Below are 22,461 nucleotides of genomic sequence, written 5' to 3'. Positions count from 1 at the left end.
ATGTGGATAAATGCTTGTCAGTGTTATCTTGGAAGGGCTGAATTTCTCACTCTGCATTTCTCAACAAGAGGTTGCTAAATTGAAAAACTTATTTTTCTGTGCAGGTTGATTAATATGAAAAAAATGAGCTGTATAAAATAATATACAGATATTGTCTCCTTTTCCTGCAGCTGCTGGCTTGAGAACACCTCTGGCTGTACCAGGTCCCTACCCTGCTCCATTTGGAATGGTACCTCATGCTGGCATGAATGGAGAGCTGACTAGTCCAGGAGCTGCCTATGCTAGTCTCCACAACATGTCCCCCCAAATGAGTGCTGCTGCAGCAGCAGCTGCAGTAGTTGCCTATGGACGCTCCCCTATGGTAGGTTTGCAGTCTTGTTGAATGGGGATATAATATTAACACATGTCTTTAAGCATTAAAGAATATTTAATGCAGTTTTAGAGATGGGATTTTTGTCCCCTACTATGTTACATGTTCCTACACAAAATATTATTTCCCCTTATTTGAAAAATAATGTCTCCGTTCCTTCATTTTTAAAATGTTACCATTAGTTAACATACAAAAAGCTCATAGCTGTATTGAATATTTCTTTCCTTAAATGGACAGACTTTCTCCCTCCATTTAAAGATGAGGCAGGAAGTATATATTATGATGGTGGATTTATTATGAGGGCATGCTTATCCATCAAATGGATGACTATCTAATTTTGGTAAACCTGTATTTTGTGAAATCTACTATGTTCAAAGTCAGTAGTCTTGTACTTTTTCTAACTGATTGGCCTATTTCTTTGTTCATTTTATCAGGTTGGGTTTGATCCTCCCCCTCATATGAGAGTACCTGGAATCCCTCCTAATCTGGCTGGGATCCCTGGTGGAAAACCGTGAGTAATTTCTGACAATCATCTTGAAATTTATATTAGCCAGAGCACAATGTTTATAGTAAGAGATGAGCACCCCAAGATGCAAGTATGATATGTTTTCCCAGAAAGGCTACCATCTTCTACTAAAAAGAGGCCTTGGCTTACAACAGACATGTCAAACTCACGATGTCACATGACATCGCACGATGTATCGGCAATGGGGTGGGCGCGGTTTCCTTGTGACGCATCTGGCCCATGGGCCGACAGTTTGACACCCCTGACTTACAACAATTCATTCAGTTACATCATCACTAAAAAAAGTTACTTATGACCATTTTTCACACTTATGATCACTGCAGTATCCCCTTGGTCACGTGATCAAAATTCAGATATTTGGCAACTGACTCATATGTATGACGGTTGCAGTGTCCTGGGGTCATGTGATCAACTTTTGCCATCTTCTGACAAGCAAAATCAATGGGGAAGCCAGATTCACTGAATAACCATATTACTGACTTAACAGCTGCAGAGATTCACTTAACAATTGTAGCAAGAAAAGTTGTAAAATAGGGGAAAAAATCACTTAACAATTGTGTCACTTAGTAGCAGAAATTTGAGGCTCAGTTGTCATAATTCAAGGACTACCTGTACTATATTTTTACCATTCTTGCAAAGAGCACTTTATACTGGGTTTTATGCCAGTTAGTTGGCAGAAGATATTGGCAAGATATGTTCTCTCTTTTTCAGAATTTTTCATCACCACAAGGTTGAAGGAAAGTGGATGTTAATACTGGCTGATAAATAAAACATACTGTTTTAATTTGCATTTAAGCTAAGACGTATGTGCTAAAAAAACCACTTCTAAGTTTAGTATGACTTAAAAGATAATTTCATTTTAAAGTTTCAAATAATTTTAGAATATTTGAATACATTATTTACTCATTTGTCCCTATGTTACAAGATAGTGGAATAGGAATGCAAGGCAAATATTCCATTTCAGAGTTCAAAAACAAAATCTGTCAGTCACATTTCAATTCTTTACAAAATGTTTGCTTTGCATGTTTCATTCCTAATGTACATATTCTGAAGCAAAATCCAAATGCCACATTTGAAAAGTAGTTCTGCAACCTAGGTAGTTCTCTGCAAAATAAAGTGTGCTTATTAGAGCTATGCCAAGCTTCAAGAATTTTCATTGTGAAGGACTAATGCTAATTTACCAGTCAAAGAGAGTACTTGCTTGAAACTTTTGGTTTTGAAATGTTTTGTGGTCTTTCACAACATTTTTCAGAATTAATGGCTTTTCTGATGCTTACAGGGTATTATGGAAAGTGTGTAATGTTGCAACTTGAGTGAAAGGGAGGGTTAGGGTTGATTGAGCGGCTGTGATGAGCTCTCTGACAGATTTGAGTGGCTGCCCTTTGAGTTTTATTGTCACTCACACTCACATTACTGCACACTCTGTAAGAACTTGTGAGGTTAATAGCAATTGGGTGCCATTTACTCTATCAGCTCTCAGCTTCTTTGCTCAGGTTAATCAGAAAAGAAGACCAGTCAGTTCAATAAGCAATTTGGATCAAACTATACTTTTAAATGCTGCCTGAAATAGCTTAAATCTCTCAAAAATGAATGAATAAATACTAGACTAACACAAAGGTTGGCTTAAATGTTAGCTACCCTTAAGAACAAGTTGTGGCAGGGCCAGATCATCTTGAGTAGCCTTCTTTATCTATGCTCTGCCTGTCTCTGTAACCGATTGTGCTAGCCTGGCTTTGCTGCTTCTCTAATTAATATAAAGTAATAACAGCACACACAATCCTAACACAACTGAGTCCTACGTCTAGAGAAGAGAGTTATCTAGGAGAGTCCCAGTTTGCAAAGTACCTGTGTCTGGGGGAAGAGCAGTCTCCTTGACAAAATTGCAGGCACCTGTGCTACCTTCCTTGTGTCCCATCTGAGCCTTTTCCCCAGCTGCAGGACAGCAGAGTTGCCAATAAAGCTGCAACTTTGACACAGGTGTGGGAGAGAACAGGGAAATTGTGAGCCTTAGAGTTCTGCAGCCACAAGTAATTAGAGTACACAGCCAAATGAAAGGAGGTGTTTTTCCTTCAGAGGGAGTGGATGGTCTACAGAAAAAGTATAGAGCAGACATGTCAATCTCACGATGTCATGTGACATCGCACGACGTATCGGAGCTTTTTCTCCATTGCTGGCAATGGGGTGGGTGCGGTTTCCTGATGACACGTCTGGCCTGTGGGCCAGCAGTTTAACACCCCTAGTAGAGAGGCACAGCAAGAGAAAGAACAACTTGGAAAGGTGCAAGGGCTCTACATGCTGGCCATTAAAAACCAACAATAAAGAAGAAAGAAAAGTAGAAAAAGTCCCAGAGAATTAAGATAGAACTAGCTCTGTAAGAAGAAAACAGAGAGCTATATAATAGGTAGAACACAAAGCAAACATTGTTATAGTAATAGAATAAAGGACAGAGGTAATAGGAAGTGTATGTTTGCATATATCTTATGCATGACTTTTATAAAACACTCTTGCAAAATAAAAGTTTCTTTATTCTTTCCTTATAGGGAGATATAATGGAAACCCACTAATGTAGGATCCAGTGCTTTTGTGTCTCTCCTAGGTCTGAGTCAATGTAATGACTGAGTGTGGTTTAAAAAGAACTCCTGACAGTATTGCCACACACAAAGAAAAGGGAACTCAGAAGCAGCTGTCTCAGTCAGTATTATTCTTCTGTTCCCTGCCTAGACGAGCTCAGGTTTTTCCTGTAAAAGTCAACAGCGAGGGAACTCTTTGCTTGAGTCTCTCTCTTCCCCCCTCTCCCCCACCCCCAAGGAATCTCTCCAAACATCCTTGGATATGTAGCCTAGACCAGAGGTCACCAACCTTTGTCGGTTGGCGGACCAGAGGAAAAGGGAGGGGTAAGCATTTTACATGTGTGTGCATGTGCATGGGTTGGGGCTAGCGCCCGCGTGATACTAACTCTTAACATTCTTGCATAGTGCAGCACATTCTTTCTGTGCCCTGCAACGTGGCAGCGGCCCATTTTTGTGCCCCGTGGCATGGCATCCTGTTTTTGCACCCCACAGCTACGGCGCTAGCACAAGTGAGAGGATGTGTGCACACGCGCACAGTGGCCAGGAGGCCACGGCCCATTACCCATCCACAGGTTGGCCTAAACTCTGAGATATAATTTCAGGGCTACTTTGCTAAATTCTTGTTCTTGGTGATCTCAGCTTTAGAAAAAATGAGGGATTATTTATTTATTATTTTTTAAAAAAACAACTTCCTGCGAAACCCTATAAAATGTTCAACAAAAGTTAGGCAGGATCAATATTCTCTAAAGAACCTTATCATCCTTATCTTTTAAAAACCCCTTTTGCCAAAAAAATAAATAATAATAAACAGCTGTGGGTATTTATCTGCCTTTCCTTTATAGCCTATGGATGATTTCTTTCCCAAATCAAATCACAAAGTGTCTTGAATCAGACCACCAAATCATATCAAAACTAATTTGCAAAGGCCTGTTATTTACATCTTGTTAGTTATTTGATGCAGTATGGTTTTAGTATCCCTGGAGACCCGCAGACATAAAAGAACTGAAGTCCTATTTTGTAGGATCTTTTTTGAGATTTGATCTGGGCTTACCCTGTAAATGTGGAACATATGCATCCTATCAGTTCTCAGTTACCGACAATAAGCATACACACCCAAATCATTATAACATAATTCTGTTTTGTTTTCTTCAATTGCGTGTCTCTCTCATCAGAAGGCAAGTTTCTATATACTATGTATTAAGTACATATTCTGGATTTTGATAGCATTTTTTTTATTTTATTTAAAATCCTAATGTTCAGACCTTTGACGGGGGATTTCCTTTTTTGACAGTGTGGTTGCAAAATATTCAATTAAGTTGAAAAGTAAAAAAAACCTTCATGAATCCGGAGCTGAGAACTTTAGGGTCATAAAAGCCCCAGTTCTCCTGGCTATTATTCCCCAATCTTGTTTCTTTGATTGAACTAAAAAAAAATACTACCTGATTCCTTTCTTTCTGTCTCCTACAAATATATACCCAATGTATATTCTTTCTGCCTTAAAAAAATCTGCTTCTTTCTTAGCCTTTGTGTACTATATAAATAGACAAGATAACTTTGAAAATCCTGGGTGCTGAGTTGATCTCCTTTCATTATTTGCTTTTGAAACCAAACTGACGCTATGCCTGATCACCCCAAGGCAGCAGGATGTCTTCAGTTACCCATAGCAACTTTCTGATGGCATAGCCTTATCTGTGATAGATAAGTCTATTGAAAATTTCTGGTGTAGGAGTTAAGATAATGCCCTGTCTACTGCAAATTTATATTGACAGCAGGAGAGCTTTCAGCTTGAGTTTGAAAACTAGTTCCTTTCAAACACACAAATCAGGATGTCACATTGAATTTATTTGGCAAATGAAATGCAGGATCCTTGCTACTGTATGTCTCTTCTTGACTGAAGGAGCTTCGCCACTTTCTTTCATAGTTCAAGAAGTCAATAGGGTGGAGTGTGTGTACATGGGTGTGAATTTGTTTGACAAGATTCTAAGAGAAACTAAGGCACATGACTGTTGCTGCTATTATACTCCTCCTCCTCCTCCCCCAATTTGTGGGCTTCCAGAGCTACTTAATTTCAACTATCATTTTTTTCATTTATTTTTACTTATTTATTACATTTATATGCCCCCCCCACACACACACACACTGACAAATGACTCTGGATAGCTTACAAACATATTCCTGACCACTGACTATGCTGGGACAAGGGCTGATAAAAATTGGAATCCAACAACATGTAGAACTGCAGAAATTCCATCACCATATAACTTGTAGCTGCTAATTTATACTAATACACTTTTTTGTATTCCATTTAAATTGTAATCTTAAAATGTTCTTGTATGCATTTCATTGGATGAAGGAAGCGGCATGTGGTAGTGGTGATATTTTAGGATGAAGGATAGTGTTTTAGACTAAACATAATATCTAATATGGTTTGAAGTTCTTGGATTGAGAATGTATTTTATCGCTCTTTGCTCCATTATTGTCCATTCCTTGCTCATGTCACATTTTGATATTTCAGTTAAGATTGATTAAACACTTTTCACATGCACAAAGAAGTTGGCTTAATTTATGTTTATAAACTAGAATGTACAATCAGGATCATATCCTGGTTCCTAAGCATATAAAAGACAACAATTTCCCAGTTGCTTTAATGATACATTTTGATTGTATTAGTGCTGAAAAATTGTATTATAGTCATGTGGTAAGATCATGAATAATGTTCAGATCTTGGTAAGATCATGAATAATGTTCAGATCTTATGTCTGAAAAGGGCCAATGTTTCATGCTTGATCAACCGATTAAAAATCTGCAAAATCTTTAGACATATGTCTGGAAGGAAATTTATTTTTATTTATATGTTGAAGATGATAGTTATATGGTTCTCTTTGTTATGATTTTCAAATGGACTTCCAGTTTTGCGTCATGGTGAGACGGATGCAGGAAGGCAGGGCTCCACCTTCCATGCCCGATTTTGCCCTGCTGGGGACCCTGAAAGGACCTAAAATCGCTCCAAAGAAGTGATGAAGAAGGAGGTTTGCCTCTTCGATCATGGAGAGATGGCGGTCTTTCTGTTTGATCTGAGGAAAACCCTCCAAACTGGCAGGGGAAAGACTGCCACATTCCTGTGGTCAGCCATTAGCTGCTGACAACCAAAGAAGAAAAGCACTAATTAGCATTGTAAACAGCATTCTTGGAACTGGGTGAAAATATTGATCCTTTCTTCACTATTTTACAACTGAATTTCCTGGGAAAGGCTCACAAGAAGGTAAAACCTCCAAACGTGAATGGAAGTGGCTTTTTAATTTCTTTTATGGGGGACAGAAATACATAATACTGAAGTGGAAAGTAACATAAAGCTACAGTTTTGACAAATTTGAGAACTGAGATAATTGTTAAGATTTTCTGTTTTTTAAAAAAACATTGGGGTGAAATATAACAAATCAATCCTTTGTCTTAAGAGTGGGAAATGGATTTTGAATGACATCTAGTGGTGGAGCAGTGGGCAAATGCCTCCTTAAGTAACACCAGCTGCCTGCAATTAGTGCAGGTTTGCATCCCACCAGGCTCAAGGTTGACTCAGCCTTCCATCCTTCTGAGGTAGGTAAAATGAGGACCCAGATTGTTGGGGGCAATTAAGCTGACTTTGTAATAATGCCGCTTGGGGGGGGTGTGTGAAAGCCCTAATAAGCAGGCATATGCATAGAATGAAGGCTACTGCTAAGCTTGTAAGCCGCCCTGAGTCTTCGGAGAAGGGCGGGATATAAATAAAAATAAAATTTGAGTATAGCACTACAACTAGCTTCCTGGCTGCTTGGTGACTCCTACCTTAATGGAGAACAGCTGGTAATAAAGGAAAATATTTTGGCATATGTATCATCCTGACCTTCTTGGACTATAAACACCTACTGAGCTTGGACTTTTAATCTCAATAACTATTGGGAGAAGAAGAAAAAATTGACTTTTGACTAAGTCTGGCTGGGAGAGACTTTTGAGCTGCTTTCAGGGTGGTTGAACATTTTGAACACTTTGAACATGTGGATTACAACCTTGCCTGACAGACAATTTTTGGACACCTGAAACAAAGGATCACTACAAAATATTGCTTTTAGGACTGGACCCATATTCTGGAACCTATTGGGTTATAAAGGCTGCACATAAAGACCAGAAAACTAGATGAAACTTTGTTCTACTCTTATTAAGATTGCTGATACTAGAGGATCTCCAAGAATGATGCTTCAAGAAAAAATAAACACCTTTCAGAAAGAAATATACTCTACGCTAAACTAATTCACCAAACAATTGTCGCACACAAAGAGGACAAAATAGAAACCATAATGAGACTAAAAAATAATTTAGATAATGTAAATGAGCAAAACTCCAAATTAAATCTACAACTAGAAAATTCCTAGACAACGACTACAAAGTATGAACAAATAAACCAGAAATCAGAAGATGAAGCAGAGGAAATGGATTTAGAAGTGGAAGAGATGAAGGGAAATATAAACTACCATATACAGTACATATAAAATACTGCAAGACTTAGCCATAACAGTGAAAATGGAAAAGATGTTTTACCCCTTAGGTATACAAAATACACCTGATGATAAGGAAGAAGATTTTTAAAAAATGGAATATAGAGCTTTCAGGGAAAACGTCACAACTTGGGAGACAAAAAATGAAAAGAGAAATTGAGGGAGAAGGAAAGTGGGAGTTCCTTAAGGAATATAAATGGACACAATTTGCCCCCCAAAAATATGCTTCCTAAATTGTCTTCTACAAAAATAGAAAATTTCTCGGTAATTTAATTGTCCTGGTTTGGAAAGCTACTTGGCAAAGAAAGAAAGAAAGAAAGTTAGATTTAAAAAAAAACCATAAGATTTGACTTATTAGAGGGGGCATTATATTTTTAAATATTTGTTTGAATGTGATTAAAAGAACAGATGATCCTTAGATATAACTAGACATTTATAATGAAAGATATGATTTAGAATTAAAATAGCATTCTTTTTTCTTTTTTGATATGGGAGATATAAAAATAAGAGAATGGCTGGTATGAATAAAACGTTTAGCTACCGGTATATAACTGTAATTAATATTGAGAGAACCATAACTGATGAAGATATTTCAAATATTGAAGGGAAATCAAACCTTAACAAGACTGTGAAAAATAGGATATTGATTTATGAATTGATATTGTTATTGTATAATATTAGTAAAATGTGCTGATGTTTATATCTAACTTTGTATACATCAATAGTAGCAAGAATTGTAACTCTGTAATAAGGGGAAAATGGAAAAAAAATATGGGGAAGAAAGGAGGATCAGGGGAAAAATACTGGATTGTGCAGTACTGAACAGATGTATATTGAAGAAGTTAATATTAAATATGTGAAACCAGACATGTTTACTACTAGCACGCATGTGCGGGGGAACCTTTACCTTTACCTTTAAAGATTGTAACTTTTAAAAATCAATAAAACATTTTTAAAAAGCTAGTGGTAAATGAAACTATAATATGGATGGATGGATGGATGTTTGTAGGTAGGTAGGTAGGTAGGTAGGTAGGTAGGTAGGTAGGTAGATAGATAGATAGATAGATAGATAGATAGATAGATAGATAGATTGTTGTTGTTAGCTGCAAAGTCGTGTCCGACCCATCGCGACCCTATGGACAACGTTCCTCCGGGCCTTCCTGTCCTCTACCATCTTCTGGAGTCCATTTAAGCTCATGCCTACTGCTTCAGTGACTTCATCCAGCCACCTCATTCTCTGTCGTCCCCTTCTTCTATTGCCCTCAATCTTTCCCAGCATTAGGCTCTTCTCCAGTGAGTCCTTCCTTCTTATTAGGTGGCCAAAGTATTTGAGTTTTAGCTTCAGGATCTGGCCTTCTAAAGAGCAGTCAGGGTTAATCTCCTCTAGGACTGACCGGTTTGATCGCCTTGCAGTCCAAGGGACTCGCAGGAGTCTTCTCCAGCACCATAGTTCAAAGGCCTCAATTCTTTGGCGCTCAGCCTTTCTTATGGTCCAACTTTCAGTGCCATACATTGCAACTGGGAAGACCATAGCCTTGACTATACGCACTTTTGTTGACAGGGTGATGTCTCTGCTTTTTAGTGTGTTGTCTAGATTTGCCATGGCTTTCCTCCCCAGGAGCAAGTGTCTTTTAATTTCTTGGCTACAGTCCCCATCTGCAGTGATCTTGGAGCCCAGGAAAATAAAAACTGTCACTAGCTCAATTTCTTCCCCATCTCTTTGCCAGGAATTGAGAGGGCCGGATGCCATGATCTTGATTTTCTTATTGTTAAGTTTCAATCCAAGTTTTACACTCTCCTTCTTCACCCCCAACACGAGGCTCTTTAGTTCTTCTTCACTTTCTGCCATTAGAGTAGTATCATCTGCATATCTTAGGTTGTTGATATTTCTTCTGGCAATCTTAATTCCAACTTTTGATTCATCTAGCCCTGCCTTTCTCATGATGTGCTCTGCATATAAGTTAAATAGGCAGGGTGACAGTATACAGCCTTGCCGGACTCCTTTCCCAATTTTGAACCAGTCAGTGGTTCCATGTCCTGTTGTCACTGTTGCTTTTTGGCCCACATATAGGTTTCTCAAGAGTATGCCCATCTCTTTAAGAACTTGCCACAGTTTGTTATGATCCACACAATCAAAGGCTTTAGCATAGTCAATGAAGCAAAAGTAGATGTTTTTCTGGAACTCTCTAACATTCTCCATGATCCAACGTATGTTGGCAATTTGATCTCTAGTTCCTCTGCCTCTTCGAAATCTTGCCTGTACGTCTGGTAGTTCTCGATCCACATACTGCTGGAGTCTAGCTTGTAGGATTTTAAGCATAACTTTACTAGTATGAGAAATTAGTGCAATGGTACGATAGTTTGAACATTCTTTGGCACTGCCTTTCTTTGGAATTGGAATGTAAACTGATCTTTTCCAATCCTGTGGCCACTGTTGAGTTTTCCAAATTTGCTGGCAAATTGAGTGTAGCACTATTACTGCATTGTCTTTTAAGATTTTGAATAGCTCAGCTGGAATACTGTCACCTCCACTAGCTTTGTTGTTGCTCACCTTTTCTAAGTCCCACTTCACTTCACATTCTAGGATGTCTGGCTCGAGGTCAGTGACCACCTCATTGTGATTATCAGGGAAGTTAAGCTCATTCTTGTATAGTTGTTCTGTGTAATTTTGCCATCTCTTCTTAATCTCTTCTGCCTCTGTTAGGTCCCTGCCATTTTGGTCCTTTATCATGCCCATTTTTGCATGAAACGTATATCTATATCTATTTCAAGCTTCTTTGCTCTCGTCAGCCAGCCACACCCTTCTGAGATTCAAACCTGGGCAGTTTGCATGTTAGGCAGTTGTTTTAACTTCTAGGCCACAGGCCTTTGTCAACTGCATCAGGGAGAGAAGAGACTAGGGAAGGAAATATGTCATGTGTGTGTGTGTGTGTGTGTGTGTGTGTGTGTGTATAATATATCAGAACTCTTAGAATTAGGATAAGATCAAATTTCAGTGATGTTCATTGAAAAATGCAGGCAGTCATTCCCTGAATAAATACATTCTATTCTATGTATTTAGCATCTAGGAACTGGTTAATGAAACTATAAAACTGAGGACAGGGGAGGAAAATTATTGGAACTGAAAAAGCACATCAGCTCAGAATTCACCTGAGATAACTGCAGCTACTCCCGAGTAGTGTCACTGTGAAAAATAACACTGTTATCTCTTCTGTGCTATTGGTTGCCTTTGTTCAGATGGAAACAGCTATAAGTAATCCTTGACTTAAAACCACAACTGAGACCAGAACTTCTGTCACTAAGTGATGTGGTCATTAAGTGAGTCATGCCCAATGATCTTTATTGTGGTGGTTGTTGACTGTGTCAGAAGCCCTCTGGGAAAGTTGTAAATGCCAATCACCTGAGTCCCCAGAGTGTTACAACTATCATAAATGCATACCAGCTGCCAAGTGCCTGATTTTTGATCACAGGACCCCAGGGACTCTGCAATGATCGCAAACGTGAGGACCAATTGTAATTCACTTTTCAGTGCCACCATAATTTTGAATAGTTAAGTGATAAGTTGAGGAGTACCTGTACTCCATAGCATGTTGCAGATAGACTTATACTCACAGTCTGAAATGTGTCAATGATTTGACCACTGTTTTTCTTCCCCTATTGCCTGCCCCTTTCTTCTCTTCTCTACCAGAGCATATTCGTTTCATGTTACCGCAGATGGCCAAATGCAGCCAGTTCCTTTCCCTCCAGATGCTCTCATTGGACCGGGAATACCTCGCCATGCTCGCCAGATCAATACTTTGAACCATGGGGAAGTGGTGTGTGCTGTTACCATAAGCAATCCAACAAGACATGTGTATACTGGTGGAAAAGGGTGCGTCAAAGTCTGGGATATCAGCCAACCTGGCAATAAGAGCCCTGTTTCTCAACTGGACTGTCTGGTAAGAGATTTCAAATAAGATGGTTTCACTGAAGTCAAGTACTAAAATCTCAGCTCAGATGAATTTAGTTTAGTCTTTATTTCTGGATCTATCACTCCTCTCTCTCTCTCTCTATATATATATATAAGTAAATGAACAACTCAGCAACAAAAATCCAATGCATCTGCCCCAGAGAAGAAAAATCGTATTGCCGCTTCTGGAATTGTTTATAGCACTGTATTTCCTAGCTGCTACTCAAGTTTTGTTATTCTAATGCGTTTTAAAAGTGAAAATGTTGACAATTGTTTTAGTTTATAGATTGGAATCTATAATAACCCCTTACTTTTCCCACTCTGTTTTATTTTTGGATTATTAAACTGTAGAAGAGAGCCCCTATAACCTCTTAACAAATGCCATCTTTCTTGAAGTGGTTTTCAATAAGAAAAGTGTCAATAGCCCATTAGTGCAGTATATATTTTTGAGGCCATGTGTTTTTCTCCAGAATAGAGATAACTACATTCGGTCTTGTAAGCTACTCCCCGATGGATGCACCCTGATCGTCGGTGGGGAAGCCAGCACGTTATCCATTTGGGACCTGGCGGCGCCCACCCCACGTATAAAAGCAGAGTTGACATCCTCAGCTCCTGCCTGCTATGCTCTAGCAATCAGCCCCGATTCCAAGGTGTGCTTCTCCTGCTGTAGCGATGGGAACATTGCAGTATGGGACCTGCACAATCAGACCCTGGTCAGGTTAGTTGCTGTACTTTTATCCATTTCGAACTGCTCTGAAAGCTACTTTTATGTAGACGTGTCCTCTTCCACTGATTTTTCAGAATGAAAAGTTTGAGTACATCGAAAGTTGAGTCTGCCTCATTTTTCAAACCTGTCTTTTCAGGATTGTGTGTGTGTTTCAGTTTCACAAGAAAATCTACAGCATTCAATTGTCTGCATGTTTTAATACGAGTGGGGTACGATACGAGTGGGAAGCTGTATTTTTGTTGATAATGTCTTCTGAAATCTCAAAAGCCAATGAGATGATTGCAAAAAATTTTTTTCCCAACTATCAGGAACGTGGTTGATATTTTCTAATGCTATCAAAATAATTATAAGCAGTATGAAAAGGGAGTTGTATGATTGACACAATTTTGTTTGAAACTGACAAATCATATTGTTGTAACGTCAAATTGAACTGTAAAGCCAGAAGTACAATGTCCTACTCCTTCCTGTTTCTTTTTTTCAAAAAAAAATGGAACATTTGAGAAGGTAAATCATTAGCTTCTTGTATATAGTTTATTTACAGCCTTAGTTATCTTACATAGAATGGAAACTAATACAAATTCTCAATTTCTGCACTTGCTTTGAGCAAAGATTAATTTTTTGGTGATTGTTGTACTTGTCTGACCAAGGCAGGGAATGGGTTTTATTTTAGAGAGTGTTTATTTGTCACCATTTGTAAATAAGTGACATTCCTGTCTTAAAAAAAGAAAGCAGGCTGTTAGCCATCTTGTTCTCCAGAAACATCACAGGTGTGTTCTGCAAACACCTGAAAATGCTGAGTGCTAAGAATATTAATAGTTTATTTTCAGGTTATCTAGTTATCTTCGATTGCACAAGGCATACCTTGTATCAAGGAAAAGTACAGGTAGTTCTTGACCTACGACCCTTCGTTTAACAACAGTTCAAAGTTATGATGGCCTCAAGAAAAAGTACAATAGTCAGACCAATGTGATCACAATTAGGGCTCTTGGCAACTAGCCCACATCTGCAACATTTGTGGTCATGTGATCACGATTTGTGGCCTTCACATCTGGCTTCTGACAAGCAAAGTCAGTTGGGGACTCTGGATTTGCTTAATGACTGTATCATTTACTGTTGTGATTTGCTTAACCGCCACGCTAAAATGCCCATAAAATTGGATCTGGACTCACTTAACAACTGAATCCCTTAGCAACCAAAATTCTAGTCCCCAGTGTGGTTGTAAGTCGAGGAGTACCTGTATAAAATACAACAAAAATCTATTGGTATGTAAGTAAAAATAATCAATGACTGAAGGATTTCCCATTCAATTAGCCTCCACCAGGGATAGCTGATAACATTAAGAGTGAAATGATGGCAAACTTGTTACATAATTAGCCTCTTTTATAATGTGCCTGATCAAGAGTGGATCCTCTGTTGACATTCTTCATCCATTTTTCCATCATACTTTAATAGCTTTTCATTCTCTAGTGGGCTCTTTTAATTTGAGTTTCTACTCCACCTGACCTCTTAATTCCTCAATCATCATTCTTAATTCAGATACGTGTGGGCTTTCTGCTTATTTTGAACTTACTGATGCTGGCTTCAGGCCATTCTGCAGCTTTGTTTGTTGACATATGCTATTCCTGATTACACATTCTTAAGAACAATACGTAATCCATTTGATTGATTCATCTATATTTTTATATTAGTGTCAACAAAAATTGAAACTAAATTAAAACCACAAGAGCTTGGGTCTCTTAGTTTCAGCTGTCAACTCTTTATCACATCTTCTACCTCTTTTACCAACCTCTGCCAGAAAGAAGGGGGGAGGGTCTATCTTTTTCCTGATTGGGTCTCCTTTTTCTCTTTAGTGACTGCTGAAATAATAATGGCAGCTGCTATATTTTCCATTTATAACCTTGGTGTCTGAGGCCATCAGGAAATTGCTAACCTGAATTACCCCTATTTTCCTCACCACTATCTGGGGATGACAACTCTCCAAATCTTATGCCCAAGCCTCATGCTTCAATTTTGTGACCATGAATCTCCAATAACACATCCACCATTCACCACAGTTTGGCCTCATCTTTTGTCAACAACTTCTCATAACATTTAACATTACTCATTCTCTCATATGCTTTTCTCCCTGCCCCCCACCCCATTCCTACAAATCCTCCCTGAAAATTAGGCTGGATGCGTAATTCAACCCTAACCCGCTTGCTAGCTAAAAGGTGATTAAAAACTAAACCAAAACTTCATTTTACCTACACTGTATTCTGGCACCACTCTCATTGTTTTGCCTGCCCTATTTAATGAAGTTTATTGAAATTTTAAAATTATATTTTTAGACCCGACATGTCAAACTCGTGACATCACGCGATGTATCGTGACTTTTTCCCCATTGCTGGCAATGCAGTGGGCACGGTTTCAGAGTGATGCATCCGGCCCATGGGCCAGCAGTTTGAAATGCCTGCTTTAGACTTGTCAGAACTCACTTTCTGTTGCCTTAGTGTGAAATCAGCAACCTTTTTGTCATGATGCTTTGAATGCTAGTTGGATACTATCTAATCTTGGTGGTCTAGGAGCTTTAGTCTCCTGGCATTAAATACTGTGTATTGTGGTAGGCCAATCTCTCTCTCTCCCCCCCCTTCAGTTTGTTATATTAAATTTAAGACTATCCTCAAATAATTGCAACTTAAGTGTAAATGAATGGAACGACTATTAAACCATTCGCTTACCCAAAGAATAAATAAAAATAAAAATTAGCTCATATAATTTTCTGCTTTTCTTAGTGCCTTTGTTGGTTTCTAGTCAGGGGTTTCTCCCTGTTCCCTCTTCTAGGTTATGCGGTTTCTTTTTGCAGACAACATCTAAAATTTCCAAGCTTGCAAGGCCTGGTGTGTAATTAGCATAATGCTCACATAAGTAATTTCCTTTCAGGCCTTCAAGATTAAAGAAAAGAATGTTTTGGTACACCTTGGTGGGAATGCTTTGGCAAGGTAGCAACTTTTAACAGTTGAAAATAGTTTTGTAATATGAGTGTTTGGTGGACCACAAAACCAACTATTCATATATCACAAAAAAAACTGGCAGTGATGCACAATAAATCTCAGCAAGCACAGCTGACATTTGCACCTGCCTTCATAATGAGAGGCTATTTAAAGTATCGGCATTTGGCCACTTAAGCATCTCTGGACACTTACAGACTGAATGAGTCATCTTAATTACAAGCAGGACTGTGAACCCTACAGTGATGGGCCAAAAATCAAATTAATTTAAGTTCTGCCGCTTGTGTGTGTTTTTTTTTAAAGAAAATGGACAGCTCTATATTTAATTTATACTTTTTTCTGCCTATAAAGTAGAAGAACAAAAAGTAAAGATGTTGAAAACTCAGTCCCTTACTTCAATTTCTCTCTTTCTCTCGCTCTTCCCACCCCCGCCTTTGGTTCCTGGATGATACCCATATTTATAAAGTTATTTGATAGTATTGATGCTATTAGCCAATGCTATGCATTTCTACTTTTGCAATGCCAAATTTTCAGACACATACAGTATATGATACTTGTGTGCAGGCTAATTTATAAGCTATAGCATCAATAGTTGTCTTTACATGGCACTGTGATTTATACAGGGACATTTTGGGCAATATTTCAAGCGGAAATTATTATTTGTATCTCCCTTTATCTTTTGTCTCTCTTTTTCCCTTCATCTATAATTACAAATGGGTTTGGGCTTTACTTATGCAAGTGCTAATTACACAGTAGATCAGATCCTTTGAAAATGGAGTGTGGTACTGAGAAATAAGATGTGTATATTGGAAAAAAGACAAAACAGCAATAAGAGATTTTTCAAATTCTGTCATGGCTCTCCTTTTTGGATAATTGTTACTTTCCTTCCATAGCCTTGGAACTTTTTCATTACATTAGAAAAACAATCTGATTTAGCATTGACATCCGTAACTTGATTGTTTTATTTTTAAAATGCAACTAAGAACAATATCTGACATGGCCTCAAGTGTTGGCTTTAATGTTCACCCTGCTTGGAATGCCAATTTTTTAGTATATTTTTAACCATGCTCTTAATAAAGCGACACAGGTGCTCTCACATTGTGTGTAGGATGAGGGAAGCCAACACTTATACAATAGTAGCACAAAACGTATGAAGCTTTTTCATGTTGGCGTTTACTACAAATAGTTGTCAATTATATGACTAAGGCAGTTGAGTGAATGGGTACAAGAGGAATGAACCTAAAAATCATTTTGTCATGAAGTTAACTCAAAACATGACTCCAAAGTACAAGCAATTAATAGTTGGATATGACTCTATTTAAATGATATATATTCTACATGTATGAAGTTTGGGGGAAAAATACTTCTATTTTAATTTATGTGTCCAACAGAAAAATAAAGTTAAATCCCCAGAATGAGCTTCTTTAGCAAAGGTTTCTGCTCACTTCATATAACATATTTGAGTTGTGCTTTGGGAGTAATTTGGATAATTATTTTGAAATACAAACATAGCATTGCCTTCAGCCTTTTAAAGCAACTGCATCTTTTTTCAGAATCATACAGCTGCACTTTTTCCAAATTATTTCTAAAGGGCTATTCAACCCAATTGTTGAACACCAGAGTTCTAGCCAGGTTTTCTGAACATAAATATTGGTTGAACTTGTTGTGATTCATTCAGCCTTACCGGCAGTCAGTACAAGTTGTAGAAAATGAAAGGAGTACACTGATAATCCCATTCACTTTCAGAGGGAGAGCCTCTAGGGCAGGCATGTCAAACTCATGACGTCATGTTATGTATCACGACTTTTAACCCATTGCCGGCAATGGGGAGGGCGCAGTTTTGTAGTGATGAATCCGGCCCACGGGCCGGCAGTTTGACATGCCTGCTCTAGGGCCTATCAAGCTGATTTATAGCTTATCCCAGGATAGTAGTTCTTCTTCAGCTGCTGTTATGACAATGGAACTAAAGCTAAAATTGCTGATGAAAAAAAGGCAAGCCCTTTAAACATTCAAGCTTAGGGTTTAATATATACTTGAATAAGTTTTTATTACTGAGAACAGGGATTTCACATATAAAATTTATATTAAAATTATAACTGTTTAAAATGTAAAAGGTTGAATAATGATGACAGGCTTAGGTCAGAGTTTTGCAAGGCTTAGTCAGGCTGTGTTTCTGGATAGCTTCCTCCTTGTGTTTATGTAGCCAAATCTTTTAAGCATTTTTAAAAAATGTCCTTGATTCGCAGCTCGACAAAGCCTATAAATAACTGGCTCTCTCTGTGAGCCAATTTGCCTTTTGTATATTGAGTTTAGCTTGGTAATCTGTTCTATTTTATTTCCAGGTGTTGCAGTAGTGAATTACAGCTTTTGAAAGAGTCTTCCACCTTTTACAGATCAATGCACACATATGTTTGGTTCTTGTTATCCAAATTCGTGGTTCATTCCATGTGCTTTGGCACTTGCAAGAAAAAAAAAGCTTGCATACAGGGAGCTAATTTCACAGTAGGGAAGGGTGCAAGTTTGCTCCTTCATGCACATTAGCTAATGCAGAGAAGATGATACTCAGGCAGAATCCAAAACTAACAGCACAACAGTGTTTACCTTGAGTTCTGGCAGGAAATCATTATTCAATCTGGTTTGTTTTATCAGGCAATTCCAAGGCCACACAGATGGAGCCAGCTGTATTGACATTTCTAATGATGGTACCAAGCTCTGGACAGGAGGCTTGGACAACACTGTCAGATCCTGGGACTTGAGAGAAGGAAGGCAGCTCCAGCAGCATGACTTCACATCCCAGGTGTCTTTTATTTTCTTAAAGCATTTCTAAGACAGTGAATAATGCACATTTCAAATCCTTCGTATACTGGGTACATTTAGTAACTCTGAGAGGAGACCAAACATTTGTCTCAGAAGTACTGCTTAACTGTGTTCACAATTTAATCTTGTTATCTATATAGGTTGTCATAGCCTCAAGCTACTATTAGGGAAGCCATTTATTAGGGGGAAAAATCACTTCTAACAAGGATGTATTTAGGAATTTATACCACCTGTCTGTAACAATTACTTTGACAAAAAAAGAGTATTTCCTATAGAATCATTAAAACTGTGAGTGCCTATACAAATCTTATTTGGCATTTTCACTTAGGCTAGAGAGATAAAATCAAAGGAGGATAAAATGCAGCAATGCCTTCATAGGTAACAAGCCTGTTTATCCCTAGTCCACATATTCTGGGATTCATATATACATATTATAAATGTATATTGGCCCTGATTTCCAGCTCTAAATCATCCTATGTTTCAGAATATATGTAAAACAGTTTCTATTTCTCTCTCCCTCTTCCCCATCTCTCTCTCTCTCTCTCTCTCCCCTCTCTCTGTTTACTCTTTTTGCTGGGATTGTAAATAGCTTTCTCTTTTTATTTTAAAGATATTTTCCCTTGGCTATTGTCCCACTGGTGAATGGCTGGCTGTGGGAATGGAAAGCAGCAACGTGGAAGTACTGCATGTAAATAAGCCAGACAAATACCAGCTTCATCTACATGAAAGCTGTGTGCTATCGCTCAAGTTTGCATACTGTGGTAAGTTAGAGGAATAATGTCTAACAGCCATCAACATTTGTATAAATTAGCCTCAGCTGCCCTTAGAAGAAGGCAAGGCCCTTGAATATTTTCATTCCACTTTGCTTTAAGAAGTAGAAAATAAATGTAGCTCTCTTCTTGGTGGTTCTTCCAGCAAGGATGTGAGAAGACTTATAAAATAATAATGTAGTGGATAGGGTCGCCATATGGTATTCTTAACCGCCTGCAGGAAGTCTACCAATTTGGAGTACTCTTTGACTTGCAATTCCTGCTGGATCAGTACGTGGAATCTTTTGCCAATGTTAGCTGGCGTGCCAGTTACAGCCTTGCTTGGAATAGATGGCATGGCTACCGTGGTTCATGTCCTTATAACCAGCTAAAGTGCCACAAGTACTCAACTTGGAGCCCCTTTTTTCCCCAGTGATGTTGCTGGCCATCTGGGAGGACTACTTGTTGTTGTTGTTAGTTGCGAAGTCGTGTCCGATCCATCGCAACCCTATGGACAATGTTCCTCCAGGCCTTCCTGTCCTCTACCATCTTCTGGAGTCCATTTAAGCTCACGCCTACTGCTTCAGTGACCCCATCCAGCCACCTCATTCTCTGTCGTCCCCTTCTTCTATTGCCCTCAATCTTTCCCAGCATTAGGCTCTTCTCCAGTGAGTCCTTCCTTCTCATTAGGTGGCCAAAGTATTTGAGTTTTAGCTTCAGGATCTGGCCTTCTAAAGAGCAGTCAGGGTTGATCTCCTCTAGGACTGACCGGTTTGATCGCCTTGCAGTCCAAGGGACTCGAAGGAGTCTTCTCCAGCACCACAGTTCAAAGGCCTCAATTCTTTGGCGCTCAGCCTTTCTTATGGTCCAGCTTTCACTGCCATACATTGCAACTTGTAGAGTTTGTATTTAACATTGTCCTTTTCAGACACTCCATGGGTTACTTATGCCAGCAAGCATTTGTCAAAATGAAAAGTTGTAGTATGTTTTGTGGAGTATTCTTTGACGCTTTTTCATACTTTCAGTTCCCCTTTTCCTCTCCTCTCCCTTGTGATGTTTGAGTCACAGGGATGCTCGTATTAAGTAAACCTGGAACCAATTCAGAAGAGAGCTTTTATGAATACAGTGTATGCCTATGTAGTATGTCTAACAATTCTCATTAATGATCATTTTCCAGGCAAATGGTTTGTAAGTACCGGGAAAGATAATCTCCTAAATGCCTGGAGGACCCCATATGGAGCCAGTATATTCCAGGTAAGAACTATAATTTGTGTATGAAATAAATTTTAAAATGGAATTCTTTGAGGTGGGGTGTTAGTAGTTCCAGTATCTCTTCTGCTATGCCAGAAGGTTCAAGGAACTGAGCATGGGTTGGCTTTATTTCAACTTTAAAAAAATAATATGTTACACTCACATTAGAATTTAAACCCAAAACTTGATACATTGTGGATAGGAGCAAGGGAAGGTGTGTGCATAGGTGTGTGTTCACAAATAGACCCTTATACTTCTCTTTCTTCTCTCCTAGTCCAAAGAGTCATCTTCTGTGCTCAGCTGTGATATCTCCGTTGATGATAAATACATAGTTACTGGGTCTGGAGACAAGAAGGCTACTGTCTATGAAGTTATCTACTGAGAAATTGTGTTGGAAACTTAAAAGAGTTGAACTGGGCCAAAATGATTTTAAACTGTAGATGTAGAAAGACTCTACTTTTTAAAATGATGAAACGAAGAACTTGGTTCCCACATCTTCCCGTGATGCTTCTCAACATCTAGCGAGAAGGACTTGTGTAGCGTAGCTTTAATGGATTTTCACAGCAGAGCCTGCTGAAGATTATTGCAGCCTTTTGGGCCCTTCCTTTATGGCATCGTAGAATCATGCTCATTGCTTGACGATGTGGGATGACGTTTCAGCACTTGCGATTCCACCTGCATCCTGTCTTGTGTAGAACAGTGGTATCTTGGATAAACTTGTTTCCTGGTTTTGCCTCTTGGGATATGGGTTTTTGTATGTTTTGTTGAAGATCAAACATTTGTACAAATTGTAAATATATTTGGTTTATTACAGTAAAGGCTTTAGTATCAATAAACAGTCTCCTTTCTTTCCCCCACCGATGCTCCTTAAATAATTTAAAAGAAAAAAAACAACAACAATATGGTTTAAAACTTATAAGCTAGGCTAAAACTGGGAACCATAGGTTTTCTATTTTGAGCACCTGTAAAGTTTATTTAGGGATTTTGTATAAGAATTCATAGTTCATATTGACAACGAACGAAAATAGTACAGATCTGTTCAGAAACATATTTGTAAAGTATGGTACTATTACTGATGGAAAATAGTGGTTCACCATGCTGCAGCAGAAAAGCAGTACAGGGAGTTCTTAACTTACAACAAAATCGTACCCAAAATTTACCTTACTAAGCAAGGCTATAAAGAAGTAAATATTCCAAGCTAGTTCTTTTTCTCCTTTTCCCCACTATTTACTGCTTTTGAACTGATGGCCACTTTTTTTCAGTGTGTTTGTACATACACTGTACTTAAAACCTTAAAAGAGTTTATGGTTTTTATTTTATTTTTATGTTGGGAGTGTTGGTTCTTCGGATGAACAAATATGAAGATGATATCCACTGACTTAGGCAGCTTAAATCAGCATGTAACTGTTCTGCTTGCGGAATTTTTTTTTTAGTTGCAGAAATGGAGTTGTAGATTTGCTTGTTTTTGCAGTTATTTTTTCTCTAATGGACTGAGGTCCCTAAAAATACTACTAAAAGGTTAGCATAATATGCAACAATGGGGCAAATGGTCTTCTGTAGGTAATGTTACAGAATACAACCCAATTTGGAGGGGAGAGGAGTAGATGGAGTCACTCAGGTGGGATGGGCAGCATAGAAATGTGATAAATATAAAAATAAGTAAACAAACTTACTGTTTACTTATTAAAAGGATATAAAATACTGCTTCCTTAATGAAAATAAGTAAATAAACAAATGGAAACAAAACAAAGGAGGGAGATGATGCCCAAATTCCCTCTGAAATTCAAGGTTCTTACCAAAGATTTGTTATGTGATCATCAAAGTGTGGGACAATAGAACTCCAATATGCAGATAGAAGGATAGATACCAATCAGAGGTCCCTGTGCAGACTAGCTTAGTGGTGCGCCCATTCTTATCTTTTACCTATAGTTGTCTGGTTCTATCACAACTATTCCTGAACAGCCACTTACTAGCAGTAGAAAGGGC

General features: G+C 38.4%; 1 protein-coding gene across 5 annotated transcripts in view; it reads left to right on the top strand.

The window, feature by feature from the left end:
* Window positions 1–21,311, top strand: part of LOC310633964 (transducin-like enhancer protein 1) — a 75,131-nt gene extending 53,820 nt beyond the window's left edge. For all 5 annotated transcript variants that reach the window (XM_083351978.1, XM_083351979.1, XM_083351977.1 and 2 more), the window contains 8 exons: window positions 171–361; window positions 805–881; window positions 11,684–11,933; window positions 12,415–12,662; window positions 18,308–18,455; window positions 19,086–19,236; window positions 20,402–20,478; window positions 20,750–21,311. In XM_083351978.1, the coding sequence (XP_083208104.1) occupies window positions 171–361; window positions 805–881; window positions 11,684–11,933; window positions 12,415–12,662; window positions 18,308–18,455; window positions 19,086–19,236; window positions 20,402–20,478; window positions 20,750–20,857 (1,250 nt within the window). In that variant the 3' untranslated portion in view covers window positions 20,858–21,311. The remainder of the gene's footprint in view (window positions 1–170; window positions 362–804; window positions 882–11,683; window positions 11,934–12,414; window positions 12,663–18,307; window positions 18,456–19,085; window positions 19,237–20,401; window positions 20,479–20,749) is intronic.
* The last annotated feature ends 1,150 nt before the right edge of the window (window positions 21,312–22,461 follow it).

Source organism: Vipera ursinii, assembly GCF_947247035.1.
Source record: "Vipera ursinii genome assembly, chromosome: 2".
Classification (NCBI taxonomy): domain Eukaryota; kingdom Metazoa; phylum Chordata; class Lepidosauria; order Squamata; family Viperidae; genus Vipera; species Vipera ursinii.
The sequence above is the reverse complement of the archived record's forward strand: the minus strand, read 5'-3'. Positions and strand labels throughout refer to the sequence as shown.